The 23,896-nt window shown below is 38.5% G+C and overlaps 2 protein-coding genes across 3 annotated transcripts in view; one reads left to right on the top strand and one right to left on the bottom strand.

Annotated features, from left to right (window-relative positions):
- Positions 1 to 11,621: 11,621 nt before the first annotated feature.
- Positions 11,622 to 16,544, bottom strand: LOC126145492 (protein charybde-like). Its single transcript, XM_049915562.1, has 4 exons — positions 16,109 to 16,544; positions 15,844 to 16,036; positions 15,475 to 15,630; positions 11,622 to 12,463 (listed from the first exon to the last, which is right to left on the bottom strand). Exons 1-4 carry the CDS (start codon positions 16,284 to 16,286, stop codon positions 12,379 to 12,381), a joined length of 612 nt encoding a protein of 203 aa, XP_049771519.1. The 5' UTR covers positions 16,287 to 16,544; the 3' UTR covers positions 11,622 to 12,378.
- Positions 16,545 to 18,065: 1,521 nt separating this feature from the next.
- The window catches only part of LOC126161713 (general vesicular transport factor p115), a 219,572-nt gene continuing 213,741 nt past the window's right edge, over positions 18,066 to 23,896 (top strand). For both annotated transcript variants that reach the window (XM_049917745.1, XM_049917744.1), the window contains exon 1: positions 18,066 to 18,200. In XM_049917745.1, the coding sequence (XP_049773702.1) occupies positions 18,123 to 18,200 (78 nt within the window). In that variant the 5' untranslated portion in view covers positions 18,066 to 18,122. The remainder of the gene's footprint in view (positions 18,201 to 23,896) is intronic.

Genomic DNA, 23,896 nt, shown 5'->3' with positions numbered 1-23,896 from the left:
TATAAGAATATTATGAGACACACCGAAAAGAAAATCGAATGAAAAAAAAGCTAGGACCAAGAATCGAACATGGACCAGCAGTTTGATAGCCTAATGGCTCACAAGCTGCGACATGGTCGTGAATTGAACAGTGACCCGAATATAGAATAAATTTCCTTTACTTCACGTCTATGGTCACAATTTATTTGCAGCAAACTACCGGTTTCGGTCTATAATGACCATCTTCATATATTTTTATGTTACAGATTTGAAGGCGGTCATTATAGACCGAAACAGGTAGTGTGATGACAAAAAAATTGTGACCATAGATGCGAAGTAAAGGAAATTTATTCTACTGCCTAGTCTAATGCTTCTCTCCGCTAGACGTATTGAAATGACTGGTACCCAAGCTACAGCATGAAAAAGCAAAAACGGATTGTTAGATATGTGTATTCTTAACACTTAACGAGAGAACCACATCTGAGGAAATATGGAGGTGGTCGCTCCCTTCCATATAGCTCCACCCCAGCCATCGCCTTTCTTCGGCCCACACTACAAAAACGTAGTTTAGTTTTGCTCGTCTGTGAATAGGACGGTGACAGGAATCCCAGCACTGTAGTCGCCTATGCGACGAACTAACAAAAACACCGTCGCCGTACAGGCAGGTCTGTAGGTAATAAGGCCTGCACGCCTTTTAGTGAAACGGGCAGTAGCAACAGTGAAGGTCTTCTGAATTAGCCTATGCTGGCGGACCATCTACCTAGTGCTGATACCGAGTCAGTATCGAAGATCTTTAACTCCACCTTTAAGTAGGTGTAACTCGCTTTGAACGCTTTTCCGTCCTGGTGACTTTTTTTGATCCTTACTCTCTCAGCGATTGTTTCCTACAGTTTGTCTCCATTTAGCAAAATCACCCTGTATAACGTACATCTTGAATCGATAATATTTAAAAAATGAAAAAGAACTTAAATCATTAAGGTAGTCATCATGATTTATTAATTTCGCTATAAAAAAGTGTATTTTGTAAAAAGGAAGAACAAAAAGTTGAGATTCACTTCCGTGCAAAACTAGTTATTTCAGTTTTAAAAACAACATATTATGACTGTAAACAAACATGTCTATCAGGCAGATGCAAGGTAACAAAAAGGAATGTATCAACCAAGCAAAATTTGTCTATATTTAATTCAAATACAATACATCCCCAACTAATCAGCTGTAATTAGAAAGTTTTCATTAATCTGTACACGTAACGGAAACAGACCAGTCGATCTCATCTGCCAGAAATTTTAAAGGCTGCGATGCATAAGGGGCTATTATCGTTGACTAGAAAAGCAGTTTGTAGCCCGAAACCTAGGGCGTACAGTAATAATAAAGTTTGTGAAACAAGGTTATAAACGTTTGTCGCTTAGTTAATACAGTATAGAATTTTTTACCAGGAACCCACAATTGAATCAATTAAAATAACAAAATATTTTACTTACCAGGTCTGAATTCCTGTAATTTCCACTTACTCCTGGAGCTAAACACACAACTGTCTCGAGACCAATGAAGAGTAGACAACACGGATAGATCACGCTTTAGCGTTGCCATCTGTCCCGATTTATTGGGACCGTTACATGTATGGACCTTCTCGTCCCGACATTCCGACAAGACCCAACTGTGTACCGATTTTGCAAAATTCTGTTACAAGCTTGGCTCAACTACTGAAGTAATGCCATCTGTTAGCGCAACATGTAAATGCAGCCTCAGTTAGTTTTATTTATGTAAACAAGATTATGTTGACAAGGTCGTCTCACAGATCGCGCTGCATGATGCGTATCCTGTATCGACGATGCAAGCACCTTCTAGATCTAGCGCCATCATCCGAGAAACTACCACACTTCTCCAGTAGCACGGGGCTGGAACTATTGAAGAAGTGACATGAGGAAGAACCAGGGAGTTCTCTTTTGAATAGCGTTCTGATAAGACTATTCTTTTAAAACGTTATACAAATGACGAGTGCTAGTTAGTAATGTTTGAAGTGTTTACTGTGGGTATACAGTGCGTGAATTGTGTAGTGACATATACTTCTATGACTAAAGTGCTATTGTCGACTGTTTACCATCTAATAAACTTATCTTATCATAGCTCACAAAAATGCCTAAGGATACAAAGAGAAAGTGTCACTTTTAGGATGATTACACAAAAAGAGTGGTCTTTTGACAAGAAAAGACGTTCGGACCAGGAAGCGTTGTGTGGGATTTGTAGCTGTTTCATAACTGAAAACACTATAATATAACTGACTAAAAATGGTATGAAGATTTCAGGCGACAGGAAAACATGTATGCAAAGAGCTTTTTAGAAACTAAGCGTGACTCAGATGAATGGAAGTCTAAACATGCAATTTCATAAATACGTAAAAGGGAAGAATGACTTGCTGAAAAGGTGAAATATTCCGAAAAATATGGTGTATCGACTATTTCTGGCGCAACAAGTTCCACGTAACTGTATTATAACCAAAAAACAATTTTATTAAATAATTTTTTTATTTCACTTCTACTCCCCCATCTCAGAGTGTCCCAAAGATGTCCCATATAGATATGGCAACCCTACGCTTCACGTATGGAATACTTCCAACCGAAAGACATTGGACAAAGCAAATTGGTCTAAAAGACGGCTGCGCCGAGATCCAAGTTCATTTTTGGCTTGGAAAAAAAAAAGGATTTCAATAACTCGTCGAATACTTTTCAACCTCTCGTCATAAATAGATGAAATAAAGCTAAAACAAATGATGAATGACTTACGAATGAGGAATGTTCATAATCTAAACATATGCGCCCTTTGGACCACAGCATCCCATTCTACAGGAGAAAACTTCTTAAATCCATATACGAGGGAAGTCAAAATTTTAATTATCGCCTCAAACTAAAGTTGCGGGCCGCAATTAATTTTTTATTTGGGGGTACATGTCTGCAGTCCTCTTATACATTGAAAACGCCTCTGCCACAGTACCGTAGCACGCCGCTAGAGCCAGAACAAAATGGCGCAGCCAATCTGGAATATCCTCAAGTGGAGTACCATGCGTAAATTAATTTTCGCCTGGCGCGCCGATGTTCAGCGTGGTCGTGTAGTTAGAGACGTCAAACTGCAATGCGCAGCCAAAGCCGCCGTCTTAGGTTCTTGTCTAACCATATCGTCAGACATCGCTACATTTTCGGGAAAACGGCCAAATATCAAATGTCACTGCGGGTTCAGAAATCTGTTACAAACAAAAAAAAAAAAAAAAAAAAAAAAAGCGAACAGCAGGATGCAAATCCTCTTCCTTCTCTACCCACATGACTACGTTGAGTAGCGGCAATAGGATACAGTATTATTATTCTATATTATTTACGTTACGATTTCATGAAGGCCTTTACCTCAAATGCATCATGAACTGACATTTAATCATTAGAAATTCTATCAAGAGGGATGTGTTTATGATAAATATTCAATGCACCAAAAACAACTGTGAGGCATAAGTGCTAACTATAGTCTCGTGTGGTTAGATGTCGCGGACTTTCAGTGAGGTCAGAGAAGTCTGAATGAGGAAGGACGAAGTGGTACACCAGTACACCATCTCTGTGTGAGGAGCCCTGGAGCGATAGTAGAAAAAATGACAACTTGCAAGGTCGCTGCCTGCTGGTTTCCGCGATTGCCCACACCCATTCAGAAGACCTACCGAACCGTAGCAGCCGCGGAAATGTTGCTGTTGTGTCAGGCCAGTCCTTCCAGAACTTATTTAGCTGCCTAATCACAATAGGCGACTGCTGTATACATCACTATGACCCCGAGACAAAAGAACTGAGCAGGCAGTGGAAACACGTGGATTCACGATCGTCAATAAAGACAAAGACTAAACCATTATCGGGCAAAGTGATGCGGAGTGGTTTTTTTTCTGGGGGGGGGGGGGGGGGGGGAGCGGCTGCCATAATGTGGTGCTTAAGATTAAACTCGCAAGGGGCAAATCGTCACAGGAACATACTACCGAAATCTCCTTATGAGAGGCTGTCAAGAGGAAGCGTCGGGCGGAAAGTTGTCCAAGCGGCTGTTTTTGTTCCACGACAAAGCCCCAGCTCAGTCTTCTCAGGGCTCTTCAACACACGTTATTTCTTTGGGCTATTAAATTCTGCTCCCCTCCCCCCCATTCCCCCCAGTCTCCTGACAGAAATACCACTCTCTTTCCCTTTTCTTGCACAAAAAAAACATTGCAAGGCAGACATTTATAGGATGACGACTGGGTGACTTTCGAGGTGAAACATTTCCTGTACAGCCAAAATGAAGGCGTCTGTCACCAAAGGGCGAATTTACAGAGAAGGACGAATACCACACCGTGTTTCATGGTCGCAATTGGTTGTTTTGAGACTATCTCTGGTATCTATTGATTGTATTATCTCTAGTACAAGTTACACATTCCGATAGTGATGAGGAACAAGTGGTTGGGCGCAACAGTGGGAGTCTGAAAAAAAGAACGGCACAGTTGCATAAAAAGATGTTGAGAATGAACAACATATGCTTGTACTCTATGACAAAAACAACGATGCGCCACGGAGGAGTTATGCAAATTAGTCACAAATTGATATTCGTTCAGGTATCGATGGAGAATGCACAACTGTAAACTTTGGTGGCCTACGGATGAGTGTAAGACGCTCCAGAGCAACTGGCAAGGATAGTAAACAGGGGACAAGTCGATACCAGGGCATAAAGTCTTTGTGAATTTCATTCCGTGTACTCAGTTGGCTAGTACACTCCTCTCATACAGGTGCATGAACGATACACGCAGATGTTAGCGTTTGACAGAGGACGTATATTTGGGCTTCGAGAAGCCGTTTGGGGTAATCGCCGAATCGTTCGGCATTTGAATAGGAGCAGTGCCACTATTCGACGAAGTTGACAGGAATGGGTGACCTACGGATGAAAAAAGCGTCAAGATGGAACTGGTCGACCTAGAGAGAAGACAGAGGACCGAGCAATCGTCAGAGCCCCAGAGTCATCACTGACATCGATCCGACATGCAACTGGTTCCTTCGGCGACCACAAGGACCATTAATAGGCGGCTAACAGAAAGGGGGCTCAGTCAGGGCGCTCCTACCATTGACCCTTGTATTCCAACAAGCCCATTTGCTTTGATGTCAGGCACATTCGGCTTGGAATCTCATTGACCGCAGTAAAATTGTCTTCAGTGATGAGTTCCGCTTCCAACTGAGCCCTAGTGACCAGCAAAGACGTGTCTGGAGACGTCACGGACAGTGGTGGGATGCCAACATCATTCTCGTCCGTCATACGGACCGACAGCCGGGAGTGATGGTCTGGGGTCCCATTTCATTTCATAGCAGGACCCCTTTAGTTGACATCCGTGGCATCGTTACAGCACAGCGGTATGTCGACGACATTCTACGCCTCGTTTTGTTACCCTTCGTGGCAAGCCCTCCTGGGCCTACATTTCTACAAGATAATGCCTTCCCGCTCACGGCAAGAGTTTCTATTGCTTGTATTTGTTCTTGCCAAACCCTACTTTAACCAGAAATGTCGCTAGATATTTCCCTAACTGTGAATGTATGGAACATTTAAGGCAGGGCCCTCCAACCAGCACGAGATTTTGACGGTCTAACTTGTCAGTTGGGCAAAATTTGGCACGATATCTCTCAGGAGGGCATGCAACAACTCTATCAATCAATGCCAAGTCGAATACCTGCTTTCATAAGGGCCAGAGGGGGACCAATGCGTTACTAACTCGGTCAGTTTTTCTCTCGAATAAATCATCTATTTTTTCTGAAATTGTAATCACTTGTTTGTCTGTACATGTACAATACATCTACCGATTTCCGTCCCATTCCATAACTCGGAGGTGCGTCGTTTCTTTGGGGCACAGTGTCTTTCAGTGAAAAGAACAACGTTACCATACGTAACTTAGGATACACTGGTTTCGATTACTTTGGCAAGAAGAAATTATGGACTGAGAGACAGAAAGCAAAGCTTTTTTCCAATACTTTGATAAAGTTGATCGTGAATTGCCGTAAAGGATCCAAAACATTTGGAGCCTCACTCAAAAGAAAAATTAATAACATCTGTTACTTGTTGTTCTCACTCTCAAGAATTTTAATCACAAGGTAAAGGGAAATGAGCACACTGATCAATGATCGTACCTTAATGAAATTTTCTATGTAGTTCAAATGTAGCTATTTTTCTCTGGCATGTGAGCCACACGAAGAACACTCGAAAAAATCAAACAGAGGAAAGCAGCTTGTACATTACGCACGGTCATAACCACTGGATCATAATATCTACGGGCAGATTGTCTTTGACAAAACTATCGACTGGTACGATGCAGTCAAACAGAGAGACGATCATTGAAGAATCAGATGTATACTTGAAAAATAATGTTGTAAACCACTCCAAATGTTGTTTCAACTCATCAGCTTGTGTTGCTACTAATGTAGGCCTGGGACTTCCGCATCATATTCTGCATATACTCAATGCGGGACAGGTTTGGTGATTGTGCTGCTCCGGGTCATTGACGAATATTTCGTAAAACTGCTTTAGGTTTTGCAGTAAACTTGCGAATAGAAACTGTGGCATCCTCTTGGCACTGAAGGTTCAAATGGCTCTGAGCACTATGGGACTTAACTTCTGAGGTCATCAGTCCCCTAGAACTTAGAACTACTTAAACCTAACTAACCTAAGGACATCACACACATCCATGCCCGAGGCAGGATTCGAACCTGCGACCGTAGCGGTTCCAGACTGTAGCGCCTAGAACCGCTCGGCCACCCCGGCCGGTGGTACTGAAGGAAATTCAACAAAAATAACTTGCTGATGTTGATGTCTATCCCTCAACAAACACCAGAAGTGTCCATTCATGCATTAAGTTCCCTGGGTCCCGTAAAGTACGAGAACCTCCAGGGATGTAGAGAGAGTCAGAGAATGCGTTAACAGAAGACAAGCAAATCATCGAAACTTAATATGTATGATACTTAACACGTTGACTGCTACGTAGCAACCAGCGGGCACAGCACAGCCTCCCGCCTGACACCGCTTACTGGCGCGCCTGGCTGTGAAACATACATCACTAAGTGCGGCTGTCAATGTTTTTGTCATGCTTTCTACAAATGGTTCGATTACCTGAAGTCAAAGACGGACGAAAACTATTTATACTATCAAGCTCTTGCTATGTCTCTAGTAAAAGGACGCCGCTCACACACACACACACACACACACACACACACACACAAACACACAGATAGAGAGAGAGAGAGAGAGAGAGAGAGAGAGAGAGAAGCCTGTGGCCTCATTGCCAATTCTTATGACACAACGTTTATAATGGACAAAATTTATCTATATTATGTTAATATGAAGCTAGCTTTAACGCATACTTAACAGTTACTTAAAGGAATGCTTAACACATTTTTTCAAGGTTGTGCATTTCTTGTTAATTTTCCTAATGCAGCTTGGATAAGCAGGAGTAGTACATAGCAGCTTATTGACATTTAAATATTAATGCAGTTTCGAACAGCTGCGTCACTTTGTTAACATGGGGACTGTCACAAAGCGGATACATTTTTTGGAACTTAAGTAACTGAGGAGGTATTAATGATAACCCCATCCAGTTGTGATTACATAGTGCTCTCGCGACTGTTGTAACCACTCATTTATTGATTTTCAGTTGGGAAAACTGCCGTAAACTACTGTAGTTTTCCTATTAGCTTTGGTCGGTTAAGATGTAACTGCTTTAGCAGTACTTTAGGCGTGTTGCATACCTACCACGTGTTACCTCATTTCAATCGGTTTGTTTGCATATGTGATTAGTGTCTTCCTAGATTCCCCTAGAAACCGGAAGCAGTGGACCATCTAGAAAGTGACTGTATATAGAGGGCCGTGTAACCTACGGAACATTTTTATTCTCTCTAGTTATCCTGTCTGTTACTTACAAATGAACAGTATTTATATGAAAACTGAAATTGTGATGGTTCAGGTTTTATTCGAAAATTGTTGATTTTTAATGTGAAACAGAGGGATGTTGTAAAAATAAAAAAGGAGATTTATCATGCAGCACTAGAAAACGCATTATCCTCAAAAAGGGTAAATTTAAAAGGAACGCAAAACAAAGATACGTAAGTCGCTTCAATACTTCGTCGATCTTATATAAAACATTTTTCTGTTAATCATAAACAACTTTCACACTTATCAATAACAACAGGAAGCTTTTGCCTTTGATTATAAAGAAGAACGTTCTACTGAGTACAAAATAACAATTATATAATTTTTTTTAAGTTTGTGCACATAGACTTTACTTGCATCAAAAGTAATTGCTTTAGTTAGATGAAAGTGCATTAAATAGTTACCTGGTACACTAAATGTTACTATATATAAAATGCAATTTCTACTTTGTAAGGATGTAAAATACACAATGGACTAACGCTAACGATACGCGGGACTAGTTATGTCAAAACAAAAAACATAGAAATCGCCGGCTTGCTGTTTTTCTTCCGCACATTCGTTTGTGTTTCTTCCCCTACCAATAGGACTGGGCATCCTACCATTTACTAACTAATATATGTACTCCACCATAACTACCGAACCGAAATTTTGATAGAGCGTAACTCTAGTTGTCGGTAACTACTCGTAAATAACAAGATGGCGGCAAACTTCTCCTTGGAGAAAAGTAAATATATCTTAAGTGTTAATGGACACGTGTAAACACGAAAGAAGTGCAGAGACGGTGGCGGACACCGTTTGATACCGCGTCACCTTCACGTGTAACAATAGGGAGCTTAAGCGACAAGTTTGAGAAGGAAGAAAATGTGGGTGATCTGAATAAGGGACGATGTGGCAGTAAGAAATCAATACGGCAGTAGTACAAACTCCCACAAGATCCCCTAAGAGGTTCATACGGCAAGCTGCGAGTGAAACAGGTATAAGCAAATCCAGTGTTCACACCATTTTAAAGCAAGCAAAGTGGAAATCCTAGATTCCCAGTTTGCTTCACGCAATGAAAGAGGGCGATCCGGATAGATGCCTCTAATTTTGTGAATGGATTTGCGATAATGAACAGTTGACTGGTGATACTTGGTCTGGTGGGGTGTTTAAATTGTATGGAACCATCACTCGCCATAATTGTATGTATTGGGCAAGAGAGAATCCATGTTACAGAGGAACGAGCTGTCAGTCTTCCAGGGTTATCAATGTAATGTGTGTGTCAGAGGACTTGCAGGGCCAATCTTCGTTGAATGGACAGTGACAGGTGAAAGTACTTCAACGTTGTTGCAGGAACGAAGTGTGTGTGTGTGTGTGTGTGTGTGTGCGCGCGCGCCAATTTTTCCCCCCCATCCCAAAGAGTCGTTGTGCAGACATATTTCCACCGTGGCGAGTGGCAGTTCTTGGTTGAAACATTTGTTGACTTCACAGAATTCTTACGACAACCACATATACAGCGCTTGTACTATCCTTAATTTTGGAACAGTATTTTGTGGGAAAAATGAGTTCATTTTTGAAGTTTTATCACACAAAAAAATATCAGAACTTGTGACCTTTATAACTTGTGTGGGGTGTGTTGTATGGCTGAAGAGGTGCGTTCCTGAACTTAAAATTTTAGAAGCTAAGCACTGTGGGGGAACTCTGAAGGACACACTGTCTACACCACTAAGCAACACACAATGGTTGCTAGCATGAGAGGCAATTCTGAGAGTTTGAATCCATTCCAATGGCAACAATAACATGTACACAGAAATGAGTACAGTGGGTTGCTACCGCAGGAAACAAGATGCATAGTGTTGAAACAATGGATGATATATTTCCTGTGTCACCATTCATTTGGCACGTCCCATGAACAGGTTATATGAAGATCAAGCAAAAATATTAGCATCAGCTCTAATTTGAACTACAAATGTTTCAAACAAATTCAGTTTTTAATTTTTATGTGCGGTCTCAGTAGCCATGAAACAAACAACACTCCATTCGCCAAGCTTTGAAAGTGTATTCACTTGGAAAGTATCAAATCAAGAGTAACACATGAAAACTTTTTTGAACATTCACTTTGCATCTAATCCTCTTGTGCAAGGGGACCAGACTAGCTATTGTGATGAGTTAAATCCAGTGTTAGTACCATACAGCTTATCTTTATTGGTAATAGCCCAATGGACTTTTCTTGGCTCTTTCACATACACCCTGAGTGACAAATTCTATTGGCAGAGTACTCTCACACTGAATAATGCAATCACAATACACGACTGCCACATGCATAGTGAGATGTTTCATTGCCAGGCCAGGGCACCAGCTGTGGCTGTTCACAGTTACACGGCATCAGGTGTAGGGCTCCACTGTGGCAACAGGTTGCCTCATGGTAGTCTGTGTTAAAGCACAATTCTTACCACCACCACCACCACCACCACAACCACCACCACCACCACAACCACCACAACTGAATTATTTGTTCACAATTGTGCATGGAGCATCAGTTTACTTAAAAGCAACTTCTGGTCAACTAGTTAATGAGCATAAAAGCCCTTCTGACAAGTTGCAATCAGTAATACTTATTGTACTATAGATGCAAAAAATTTGCAGAGTTTGCAGTACTCTCTGAAAGGTTTCGGTGTATTGAAAAGTAAAAAAATGTACCCAGCATTTGAAAGTTTCTATGCTAAAAATCACAAACTATTCGAGATAACATACATGTAAATGTACTGAGAATCTGAAACCATGGTTAATTTCTGTGTTGTCCTTATGTAAAAATTTGTAATGTTTATCTCTGCTTTAAATTTTGCCTTCTACATCGACACAAGATGTCACAGGACCAAATATAAATAAATAGCTAATACATATTTCAAATTTATGAGAACCAGGAGTGGGTGACAGTAACTACACACTAAATTCAGCCTGCACTGCATGTGAGTAATGAGATTAAATGAGCAAAGAAGTGTGCGAACACTGCCTGTCAGTATCCTTGGAATAGTTTTTACTTTCCAAATAAAATGATTAAAATTGCTTAGAGCCAGAATTTTTGCTTTAATGTGCTCTTTATATGACTCAATGACACAAACTAATGCTGTTCAATTGAATAACAAATTTGCCTGGGACTTCAGTTAAATGAGCTTCAATTTTATTGTGATAGGTTATAAAATGCAATGTCATTTAACTGCAGCCTATGGCGAGTTCATTATACAAAGGCAATCTTGCAGTTCCATAAACAATGGAAACTTTCGATATTTTAATTCTGCTTAAATTTTCTTATGAGGGTACTGCTCAGTTTCCTGCAAATAGTAAGTTTCATACCAGTGTTCAAAGTGCTAGTAAAAGTGCAGTATATGTCACCATGGTCATTCAGTATGTCTTTATTCATTTTACAAAACATCTAACCACAATTGCAGACATCCATAGTTGCAGTTACAGTATGCCTCTGCATACTGCAACTGCAAGAGTATGGTATACACAAAAAATGCAGCATTAAACATTCACACACAAAACTGAAAAAGCATGTCAATGGAAAATTACACACTGTACCATTGACGAAGTAACAGATCTGAATGCAAGCCAACAGCCCAAACATATTCTGTAAAATACAGAGTAATTTTAATGAGGAATGGGTATGGTTGGTGTAGAACTACTGCCCAAATTACTCTAATTTGAGATGGAACAAATATGCACAAATTTATTTTGCTTGAAACTGAATTACAAAAGTACAAAAATTGGATGAAATGTGATAAAACATATCCTCATAAAAAGGAATTTAAAACTACAGACAACAATGCACAACATTTGAGAGCTATAATGAGTTCCCTTCACAGTTTCACATTCCCATACAAACTGCATGACAGTATTATAGCTAAATCAAAGTCAGTCTAAATAATGAAATCAGTCAGAATGACAGCAAACATTCAGTAAGTATATTGACATTCAGATCATTGTTTTATTAATAATGTACTGCAAGAAAATGCAGTTAAAATATTGTTCTTATTACTGCTGCCATTAACCTGTACAATTTAACCTTCTGCGACTTCATTAAATGAAGCTTTAAATCAGATCCAGAAAATACATTCAATTATGAAAATACTGTTGATACCAACATTCAACATTTAATAGAAATATCACAATATCCAGGATAGTTAAATCCTTGTTGGCATAGTATTATATACAAATATACAGATGTAAGCCAACATCACAAAAATATTGCACAACTTTTACAAGTTAATCCAGCCACAAATATAATGGCAGTTAAATGAACAGGTACATCAGACTGCTTTAAACAGTTACTACCCTGTTATGGACTAAATTTATATACACAGAACCAATACAAAATTTACAACATACTGAATGGCTATGAAGCTGCTACTATTTGGATACTTCTCAGAGCAGTCAGTCTTCTATTATGGTCCAGCCATTAAGTATGGTTTATTCATTGTAGGATCGATACAATTTTTTCTTTTTAAGAGTGTAGGCACGGCTTATCACAACTGTATTGCTCCTTGTCATCCTTCTGAAAGCAAACCAAAATACATTTTTTTTATATTTCTGATCTATTTTTCCAGAAATAGCAAAAGTAAATTGTTTAGTCAAAATATTGTGCTCTTAAAAGATTGCAGCTTCATCTGCGTTTGCAACAGGGTTAATAAATCTAATGTGTTCTGCTTCAGATTCAGCTTTTACAACAGCTTCCATTTATCTATAGTATTCTCACTTTAAACAAAATACTTTCACACTTAAATGTAAACTATCTACTTGAGCAGCAAAGCCAACTGTGAAATGTTAATGCAAATTTACAATGGATTGCTTATCTAACAGTCTAACTTTTAACAAAACCGTAAGGGAAATCAAAATCCACTTGTATAAAAGTAGATGTTCATACCCAAAGTCCTTATCAGATTCTTCTGGGTGTGAGGTACATCTCACTATGAAGAATACCTGCTGTCTTTGGGTGACACTGTTCTTATGTACACAATTCTTACCTACGTGATTCTTTTCTAGGGATCAAAGGTGTAAAAGATGGACAATTTTTAAATTGCACAGAAGGACCCTAAGAGTAAGTAGTTTTAGTCAGCCCCAGTGTAAAGAACTTTTAAAAGTAGGCACCCTTACTGCATCAAATGAGGAAACCTAGCAATTTTTTGTGTATATCAGAAAACCTTATTAATATATCACTTATTATTCTCTACATAATCATGAAATAAGATCCAGTTTGAACTTACATTTACCACAGAAAAACAAAAATAAAATGTTTCCTATGAGGGAACAGAACTAAAATTGTCAAAGGAGAGGAAAAGAATTACTGAAGTTCGTTAAGAAGGTGGCTAAAACATATGTAAAGCACACTACATGATCAAAGCACTCAACAGTGGTTAATGATGAAAGGGGATATAATTACATTACACTGTCACAACACAATACTGTAAATGCCCACCAGAAGAAGCAGAATGGCAGTATTGCCATCTTTAAATTTTAGCTGATATTTTAAATGTTAAGATGGATGTAAATGCACTACATTTCTAATAAGCACAAATACCATGTGCTAAGATCTAACAGCAATTTAAAACCATTTGTTTGTGGTATAGCTTACTAAGTTTTTAAAGTCTTTTTCAGACATTTGTTTGTACAATACAAGAGATGTCCAAAATTACCATAGGGCATTCTCAGTTTTCAATCTGAACAAAGTCCTCCGATACAAGTGGCAGCTGATATAATTTTAATCACAACACTTAACTTCCATTTGCCTACCTCAAAACTTTAGTGGAGAGACTTCAAATACTTGCTACAAGTTCCTGGAATTAGCTTGTCGAAGTTACTTGCACATGTAAACTAGCACACAAGTTCTGTCCTAACACCCTGGGAAGTGCTTGCAGAAGTTACTTGCTTGTCGACACATGTCTTAATACTTTTACAAGAAAATTATGTGCCGAAATCTACAGACCACAATAGTAATGCCTCGCCACTCTCCTGGAGTTCAGCGCCACTCATCATGGGGTTTACGGATTCAGTTTTTCAAGCAGATGCAGGGAATACTGGCATGTTAATGGATTGGAGTACATTTCCAAAATTGATAGTAGTCAGGTCGATGGATGAAGCAGCCTGTTCATGGTTCCAGGGTCATCAGCAGGAACTCTATTCACATCAAATAAGAGAAACTATGTTTATCTGAAAGAACATTGCACCACAAAGACCAACCTAAAGAGGTAGTGCAGTTATTCAGACCACTGACATTCGGTAGGCTGGAGCTCTGTCCTGTCCAGCCAACCCAATTTAGGTTTTCTGGAGTTTTCCCAAGAGACAGGAAAATGCTGGGATGGTTAATCAAGTCCATGGCTGACAACCTGCCCTATCCTCTTAAGGCATATTTATACTCTCTCTCTCTCTGTGTGTGTGTGTGTGTGTGTGTGTGTGTGTGTGTGTGTGTGTGTGTGTGTGTGTGTGTGTGTGTATTTTTGAGCTATTTTCATTGTACAATCACAGATACTGTATCACTGTAAGATGATCCCTGAATAAATGAATGATAGCATGAAAGAATGAAATTGCTGAAAGGTCAGTAGTAGTATCATGATGCAATCACACAAATGAACTGACATTCTTGATTCAAGTTTTCCCATCCTAATATTCAAAGAATGTGAACTTCCCAATATCAAGTTTATGCTTAGAGTCGACCCACATAATTGGTACTCAGATAAGTGCCCTCAAATTTTTACTGCCATTATCACTGTTCCATCAATGAAGTAACACCTATAAACATTAATGTATAGACAAACCACCAAGTGTCACTTGTTCATTTTATTACTAATTTCACTCAACAAATGAGTGGATCTTCAGATATGTAGGTGGAAATTACAATTAATAGCAGATACAACAAAATAACTTATACCCTAAAATGCTAAGTCACATTTATTATACTCATGGCAACCATTATGAGCTGAAAGTTACTATCAGCACCACTAAACTTAATGCTACAAGTTGGATGCACTCTCACTGCCAGGTACAGGATGCAAAGCACATGTGCTAAAAGGATCATGTATCACCAATAAAGGCAAAAGCAGTATTAGTATGTATAAACTGCTTTCTTTTGCATTACATGAGACATTCCCAACCCAAACACAACATACACCCATTAAATGAGCTAGCAATAAACTTAGTGCATCCAACTTTCAGCAGTTGGAGAGTGGTGCGGAACAGTAAGAATTCGTTGAAATCTTGCTAAGACTAGTTTTGTGATGAAGTTTATCTAATGTTGTATGCTTTGATTACCATCCAAACCTGCAGAGGATATCCCGTTTGTAGAGGAGCTAATAATTCAAACAATAAAAAAAAAATCTGTGGTGGTTTGTCAACTTCTTTCACACCCGTCGATTCACAAAAATGAAAACTAGTGTCTTAACTTACAGTTTTGTCTCACAAGGAAACTTTACACAATCACAGAAGTGACTTTTTTATCGGTACATGTCGTACACAAATTACAAACTTTATAGGGTATAGTCTGAAAATTATAGTAAAATATATTTTACTTACTTGAGAAACTCCGGTAAAATAGAATTCCACGTATTTTTATCTTGTTTCAGCATCAGGAATAGCTCGAACGTAGATACAGTACTGTCGTCATATTTAAATGATCTCAGTCTTCTACATTCATTCTCACCCTCGAAATTTAAGAACATTGTGCAGCCCCTAGAAAAACAAAGGTGGGCTCATTTTCTCGCTGTTTTCACGCGATTAGACAATGCAAAAAACCTTCCGTCACATCAATTGTTGATGCGTCTTAGTGCAGATTTTATCCAGCTGTTATTACCGTATACGTGAGATTTACTGCACCAAACAAAATATAATACAATTACGGGAAAAAAAGGATTTAACAGAAGTGCAATGAAAATTCAACAATACCTGAGTCCACAAGGCTCGGAATCTGCCATTGCCAATATATCTCTCGAAATACATTTTAGTAAATCTTCTGGCAGTAAAAATCTAATTTCACTTGGCAATGATCGCTGTTTTCCAATCCGTAGCTCCTCTTCCAGCTTGTGTGCCAAAGCACTAATTTCTTCTTCGGACTCTCCATCGTACTCTCGATTCCCAACTGACAAAGAGCAATCGTTATTTTAACTGCAATAGCTTCATTCATTACATAATTCAATGTAGAAATACTTACCAACATTTATAGGAATGTTAAACCGCTCCGGTAAAACCGATTCTATAACTTCCGACGAGAACACTTCTTTACTCCTCGAACTTTGATGCCAAATATCCGATATTTTGCTGAACACTTCCTGTAACTTGGACGGACGATTCTGCGTGTCTTCTAAAACTCTCTCCATGTTACCATTCATGATATTTCGTTAAAAGTGCGCCTTTCTGTTTTAAATTATACAGGAATGTGAACGGAAGGTTTCGTTATTTTACACAGATAATTTAAAAGATTAAAAGGGCCTAAAGGACTGATTTGTTTACAGTTAAGCCAAAGACTAAAACAAGTAAAACTCATCAACGACGGCAAGACAAAAACTACATAAGAGTATAACTCTAAACTACGTCCGCATCCTACGAAGCCGGCATAACAACTCTGCCAAGAACTGTCACTGTCAACGAGTTTGCAGCCGGCGCAAGAGCACTCTGTCAGCTGATTTCGAGAAGCGTCTTTCATTGGTCGTAATGTCAACCAATCATAGGACGTTTGTTCCTTAACCAATGAAGAAGAGGCGCCGCTTCTAATGTGGTGTATTTAAATTTGGAAATGGACTGTGCATACAAAATTTGATAGATTCAGGGAATCCAAGGTGCTTAAAAATATATATGTAGTAAACATGTCCCAGATAAAAAGCTATAAGAACTGCGACTATCATTTTAATACTCTAACCGATCATCCAGAATATATTGTATTATTAAATCTGGGTTTTTATTTCATTCATCCATCATGGTATCTCGGCATCAAGGGGAATTTTCAAGGATGAGGAAGAAGTCAATGTGTTCATTAACAAAGGGGAGCAGCTGTTAGAAAATGCATTAATAATTAAATATCGTTAACCAACAATTAACTACTTATGTTCATTCAAACTAAGTTTAGCACGTTTAACAACAAACACACTTCTTTATAAAAAGAATTTCTTCTACCTCAGTTATGTTAGTTACCTGCTGTTTACCTAACTACATGACCACATTAACGTTTATTACAGTATAACATTTGTCATTCGTAATAACAGACATTACAAGTTTTCATACAACTAACAGTAACCTTCAGTTCTTGATTATGGTTTATCGGATAAAAAGTGTTGTTTTTCATTTTTTTATATTTAAAGGGCTTGACAATTTTTTGCTGGATTGTTGTAGAGCCATCAGCAAGACGTGTAGTTATTTACCGTATGCAGTGTGCTCGAGACGCTTGTTTTTGCTGACTGAATAATTTGTTTATGTTCGTTGCAGTGCCCTAGAAACTTCCGGTAAAACACAGGCAAAGCAAGTTAGCTGTCTACAACACAAAAGAGTGCAAAACATGTTGAAGCTTGAAGCGAGCTTCCTGATTAATTTATCTGTGTATTGGCCCCATTTTAACCAATTGCCGAGTTGTCTCTGGGAATAAAAGTACCGGTACACTTTACGGTGTTCAGTCAAAATACATGGAGGTATATTAGTTATGTGGCCCTTGAAACATGGATAACTGGAAACATAGCTGTGTCGCGTATTTTTTCGACCGTACATATTGTTTATTCTGTTACAAATACACTACACTGTTACAGGAGCTTTCGTAAGTGGAACAGAGTTTTGTAGCTGGTAAAAAAAGCAATTTTTGTTGCAATTTAATGGTCTACGAAAACTTATTAAACCGGCAGAGGCCACATTTTTCGTTTCTGTAACAAAATTTTCAAAACACGAAATATAAGAAACTTGAAACCGGGAAATGCGAAATGTGCTAGTGCAAATAGCTCTTTTGTGAAGAAAGTTAAAAAAAATCGCATATTTACTGAAATATATTCAGTGTGTGTGTGTGTGTGTGTGTGTGTGTGTGTGTGTTGCATGTTTTCTAGATAAATAAATAAAATCTCACTCTTGATCGCAGGTGTTATATGTTTACTATTGACATATCTGTGAACACCGTTTGGAAGTGCTTTGGAGGCTTGTAGTCGGTGTACGTGTGACATGTACATGCGAGAGTGTGAAATTTAAATGCCATGGATTTCCTAAAAAGCGGCTTAAAATCTGTTCTTGGTGGGCCAAATGAAGGGTCTCAGCCGTCAGGTGCCGAAACGGTGAGTTACCATATTCTTAATTAACAAGATGTTCTTTCCATTATCTGTTTCATACGTCTGCTACTGTTGTCAACAGTAATCATATGGTATGCTTTCGTGGAACGACACTGTTATTAGCACATTTTCTACGTTTCGTACGGAAACAGCAAATCAGCCTGATTTTCACTATCCTTGAATTTGTACCAAGGAGCTTGTAAGAAATGAGGAAAGGAAAATATTTATATAAGACTGTGTAAACACCCGAACATTGTTCTGCTGTGGATGTTAGTTATTATATGCATTTAGTAATAATGCTGTGATCCTAAATTTGAACAGTAATAACCTAAACAATGTTACTAACTTTGCCCAAATGTGTATGTACCGGGTGGTCCATTTTTGAGAAATTACTTTTTATATCACACCGCTTTCATATTGCTGCATTCGAGTCTGATTGCCTAAGTTCTTTTTGTCCTTATTCTTTTACGTAACGCTTTGACGAGCGCTTGATTATTTTTCTCACTGCAATTTTTGGCCATCCGTTTATCTGATAAGTGTTGTAAATGTCTAATGTAATCCTAAAGCCTAATAAGCAAAGCTTAGAAGTATCGAAATCTATACAACATGCCTCATAGGACAACGAATAATATTTGAAATAAAAACCACAGTTTTACTTTAGAGCATTCGCTTTTAATTGCTGCCCTCACAAGTCAGTAGCATATATCATCATTTGAATGAAAATTACGTGCGTAATATTCCTAATTTTTTAGAAGTGCTTCACGACTGTTTGATTCTACTTCGTGTATACCAGATTAGCTTGGAAAGTAACAGTTTGATTGTGGGTTGGTGAAGCCAACGAATGTGAAAGCAGAAAATGTGGTTGTTGTGACAAACTGATTGGTAGTGAGGCCAAATGTTTACATCCTCTCCATATTGGAAGTGCTTGGAGGGGGGAGGATGCAATACGTAACTTTTACCACAAAATAAATTTACGTTTGTGAAACCATTGGATATTGTTTCACCTAGGTAACATGCTTATGTGGGACACAGTTGCCATGTGCCCATTCTGTAACGGAAAACGTAATTCAATATCTGAGATACAATTGGGGACTGATGACCATAGATGTTAAGTCCCATAGTGCTCAGAGCCATTTGAACCATTTATTTGAGATACAATTTGTTCAGCATTGTTATTGGTCTAGTAAGCAATTTAGGAAGATGAGCAGTCAAACTGATCATCCATTATTGTGTTGCCATATGTGTTAACATCAGTAGGCCTACTACAGAATTCCAAATACTTCAGCTGGACTTCCTCTGTTTACCAAGTATATAAAGTATCTTGTTATTAAGTTAGCTTCAGCTGCTTTCATTATTCTGTAATAGCTGCCTTCCACTTGATTTTTTATGTATTGTGGTGACATAGGATATTGACTGCCCATATATAAAAAGGGTGGAAAGAACTGCTCCACTAGCTATAGGCCCATATCCGTAACTCCTTTTTTTCTGAAATTTTTGAATGTATCATCAAGTTAGAGTTTACTTGGGCAAATCAAATAGAATCAGCGATAAACAATTTGGATTTAGGAAATGTAAATCCACAAATGACACAATGTATTCCCCTGTACAATTTGTCTTAGATGTCTTCATGGCTAGGGGCTATGCCCAGGCTATGTTTTGTGACCTTTTGGTTGTGTAGAGCATAATGCTTTGTTGAATAAGCTACTCTGTTATGGTATTGATGTCAACAGTGTAAATATGTTTAAATCTTTACTAGAGAACCACCAGCAAGTTGTGTGCATTGGTAGAGAGAAGTTAAATTTGGTTTATGTGAGGTCTGGAGTGCCACAAGTGTCAGTGCTTTGACCTTTATTGTTTCTGTTAATGATTAATCATCTGCCTTTATTCATGTATTAACATAAAATATTGTATCCCAATGAAACAAGCTCATATCTAACCACACTGAAGACATAGACTGAAAATACCCTTGCTCAATATTCATTATGGTTCAGAGCAAATGGTTTTTTTGCCAAATGAAATTAAAAGCTTGAGGAGATCCCTAACCACCATGAATTAGAAACTGTTAAATTTTTAAGTGTTCCTATTGACAACAAATTGAGCTGGAAACCACACATCAAAAAATATATCAGGTAGACTTTCAAGAGTTATTTATTTAATTATACATTTAAAGACATGTTCCAAAGCCTTGCATCACTTGGAATTTTATTGCAGGGTAGTAGCTGTCACCTAAATGACATTTTACTCTTGCAGAAGAAAGTATTAAGAATAATTACTGATTCCGGTAAAATGGAACAGTGTAATCCTTTGTTCATTAAACTGCAATGTCTGGCAGTAGTGAACCTATTCATTTATAATGTTCTGTTGTAATTAGAAACAACGTTCCAAAATTTATATTCAGAAGTTATATTCTTAGCTATAATTTTAGAAATAGAACATGTGGAGACATGCCACATTATCAGAACTCCTGCCTAGTCCTTGTACTAATGATGTTTAAGTAAACAAAATTTTAGAGAATTACCAGTAAATATTAAGAATGATTTTGAAGTAATAGGTTTAACATCAGAAGAGGCACCAATGTTAGCACTGAATAGGGGATCATGGAGGAACTGTATAAGGGGGGGGGGGGGGGGCTATGCTCCAGACTGAACGCTGAAAGGCATAATCAGTCTTAAATGATGATGATGATGATGACCAGTAAATATTTTTAAAACCAAATTGTATGCTCTACTAGTAAAAAATCCTTTGTATGCTGTTGATGAATTTTTTGAATATGAAAGTATTGCTTTGTAACAAGTGGTTTCTACCTTCACCCATATCATGCAAAGTAAAGTACGTTGAGAAATGTATGCTCTTGACTTTGTCTCTTGCTACAGTGAGCTAAATGCCAATAAAATTTTATTATTATTATTATTTTTACAGTCCATGAAAATTGCTTAAAATGTTGCAGCTTCATTTCATGGCACCCTAAGCTAGATGCCACAGAAGTATGTTGGTTAAGTAAAAATAAGTAGAAAATTAGTTTAACTTCACAAATATCAGCCCAAAGTATGACACTTTTCCTACCACTAGTAAAAACAATGCATGAAGTAACACTAAACATATTATTTTGCAATTACCTTCAATAATTTGGTAGCAAACAGGAATAAATTTTATGAATACACCTAAGTTATATGACATCAGAAGCTGAGAATATGAGTGTAGCAAGCAGTTTTCAGTTGCAACAAGAATGGTTACTATGGGCCAAAACATCAATAAAAATTGGTTAACTCTGATATTTGGTACAAAAGCTAAGCAGACTTCAATATACAGGACAAACAGCAGCTGTATCTTGAATGTGACATGCCGTGCATAGGGTAAATGGTGAATGTCGTGTGACTAGGACCCTCCGTCGGGTAGACGGTTCACTGGGTGCAAGTCTTTCGATTTTATGTCACTTTGGTGACTTGCACGTCGATGGGGATGAAATGATGATGATTAGGACAAAACAACACCCAGTCCCTGAGCGGAGAAAATATCTGAGCCAGCTGGGAATTGATCCTGGGCCCTTAGGACTGACATTCTGTCACACTGACCACTCAGCTACCAGGGGTGAACACATGCATAGGGTTGCAGTCAGAGTTTAAACCTTCTGTCTCCTGGATAAATACTTCCTAAATATGGGATGAAAGTTTACAAAACACAGATATGATAATGGTTTGAGTAGCCTCGCAGAATTGTGAGAAATTCTCACTTCTTTAGAAGTGTAGACAGACTGACTGGCAAAAATTAACTTGCTGTGTGTAAGTGCAAGAAAATATCCAATATTATGTGATTGGAGCATTATTGATAAGCCTTTAAACTTAACAGTATTGATTGAATGTTTTGACAATAGTCAGAACATACAGTTCAGAACTTCTCATAGAACTCAACAAACTATAAAGATAGGTTTCTCAAACAATGAAATGCAAGGAGTGTAAAGTGTTAAGTTTTTGGGACCATCTTTAAATCATAACCTCAGTTGGAAAATCCAGTGTGTAGAATTGATTACTGTGGTTCATCTGTGTTTGCTGCAAATAATTACTGCTATATGTGCTTCAAAAATGAAGGAACTAGTTTATTCTACGTATTTCCATTCACTAATGAGTTCTGAAATAATTTTCCGGAGAAATTTAAGCTTCAGACATTGTATTTTCCAGAATACAGCTGTGTACAACAGTCGCGTAAGGAGGTATTCTCCTAGTATAGCTGTGTACAACAGTCTTATATGAAGTTAATTCTAGAAAATCACGCAGAAACATTTTCAACAAAATTGTATTTTCAGAACTACTATTCATTAATGTCCTTTACTGGTACTGATACTTCTCTTTTCACAGAAAATAATGGAAAGCATGAAAGCATGAATATAATACCAGACCCAAAAGTCACCTCTCCAGAGATTTCAAGGGGTTACATTAATCAACGGAACATAATGATATCTTGATGTAATGATGATGTAGCATGTAATTTCATAGATGTGTGAACACACCGAGAACATAACACTGCCAATATTTATTTAAAGTGTATACAAGGTGTTCAAAAAACGTGCCGAATACTTTGGGAGGTGATATTACTCATCAAAACAAGAAAAAAAAGGTCCAATAAACATGGATCCAGAAACACATACTTTTTGAGATGAACGTGTGTTTATAGGAAGGTCTATACGGCACTTGGTTGTGAATATTATAGCACAGTCATTTTATTGGTACTCCGTCAAATGTGTTGGCCGAGTATTATGACGTCTTATTCACAGCACTCTGCCTACCATTAGGCGGTCTGCAGTCAGTTGTGTGGTTAGAGTTGTGCTGTAGGCTACATTAGTTTTCGTCATGTTTGTGCGCCTTATTGTACGGTATTATCAACCCTGGGTACATATCGTGGTGTTTTACCTTCTTTCATGCATAGCTTTACTTATTCTGTTATTGTGCTGTTTGTTTGTTCTAATGGTGTAGTACATTTACATTTTCTCTCTTCCACCACTTGGTAGCAATGGAAGCTTACTACTTGACAAATGAAGTGTGTGAATATGGTATCCTGCTGTGGATATGTTGTTCTGCTGTGGTTTAGGAAATGGACATAGCCTGCAAGCCTGTGCCCTCTATGTTGAAACATATTCACATGCAGAGTGCCCTGTGATAAGCTGTTTGGCAGACTTCTCCAGGGTCTGGGGTACACAGGTACCCTTGCACCGCGGAAGACGACAGTGGAAGGCCCCACACAGTCTGTACACCTGACATGGAGGAGCACATGCTATGTTCGGCGGAAGAAGACCCTGAGACCAGTGTGCAACGATTATCAGTAGCAGAAGGCTTGTCTCACTCTCGTGTCAGGGCTACTTCATGAACAATTGCTGTAACCATATCATCTACGGTGTGTTCCGGCCCTTAGGCTGCAGATAATCTTGTCAGATGGCGGTTCTGCCAGTAGCTGTTGCAGAAGTGTGCTGCAGTTCCACTGTTCACATCCAAGATTTTATTGACAGATGAGGCAGGATTCACAAGAGATGGTACTGTGCTGACCTCCAGCAACCCACAATTCACTGGTGTTAGAATAGAAGCAAGTTCTTCTGTGTACACAGTGTATAATCACATACGTCCACCCCCTGCGGGCATTGGGGTTACAATAGGCACGAGGTATTCCTGTCTGTCATAAGAGGTGACTAAAAGGAGTCTCTCACCTTTCGGCCT

This window comes from Schistocerca cancellata, chromosome 2 (genome assembly GCF_023864275.1).
Source record: "Schistocerca cancellata isolate TAMUIC-IGC-003103 chromosome 2, iqSchCanc2.1, whole genome shotgun sequence".
Classification (NCBI taxonomy): domain Eukaryota; kingdom Metazoa; phylum Arthropoda; class Insecta; order Orthoptera; family Acrididae; genus Schistocerca; species Schistocerca cancellata.
Note: the sequence above shows the minus strand (reverse complement) of the source record. Positions and strands in the feature narration are given on the sequence as shown.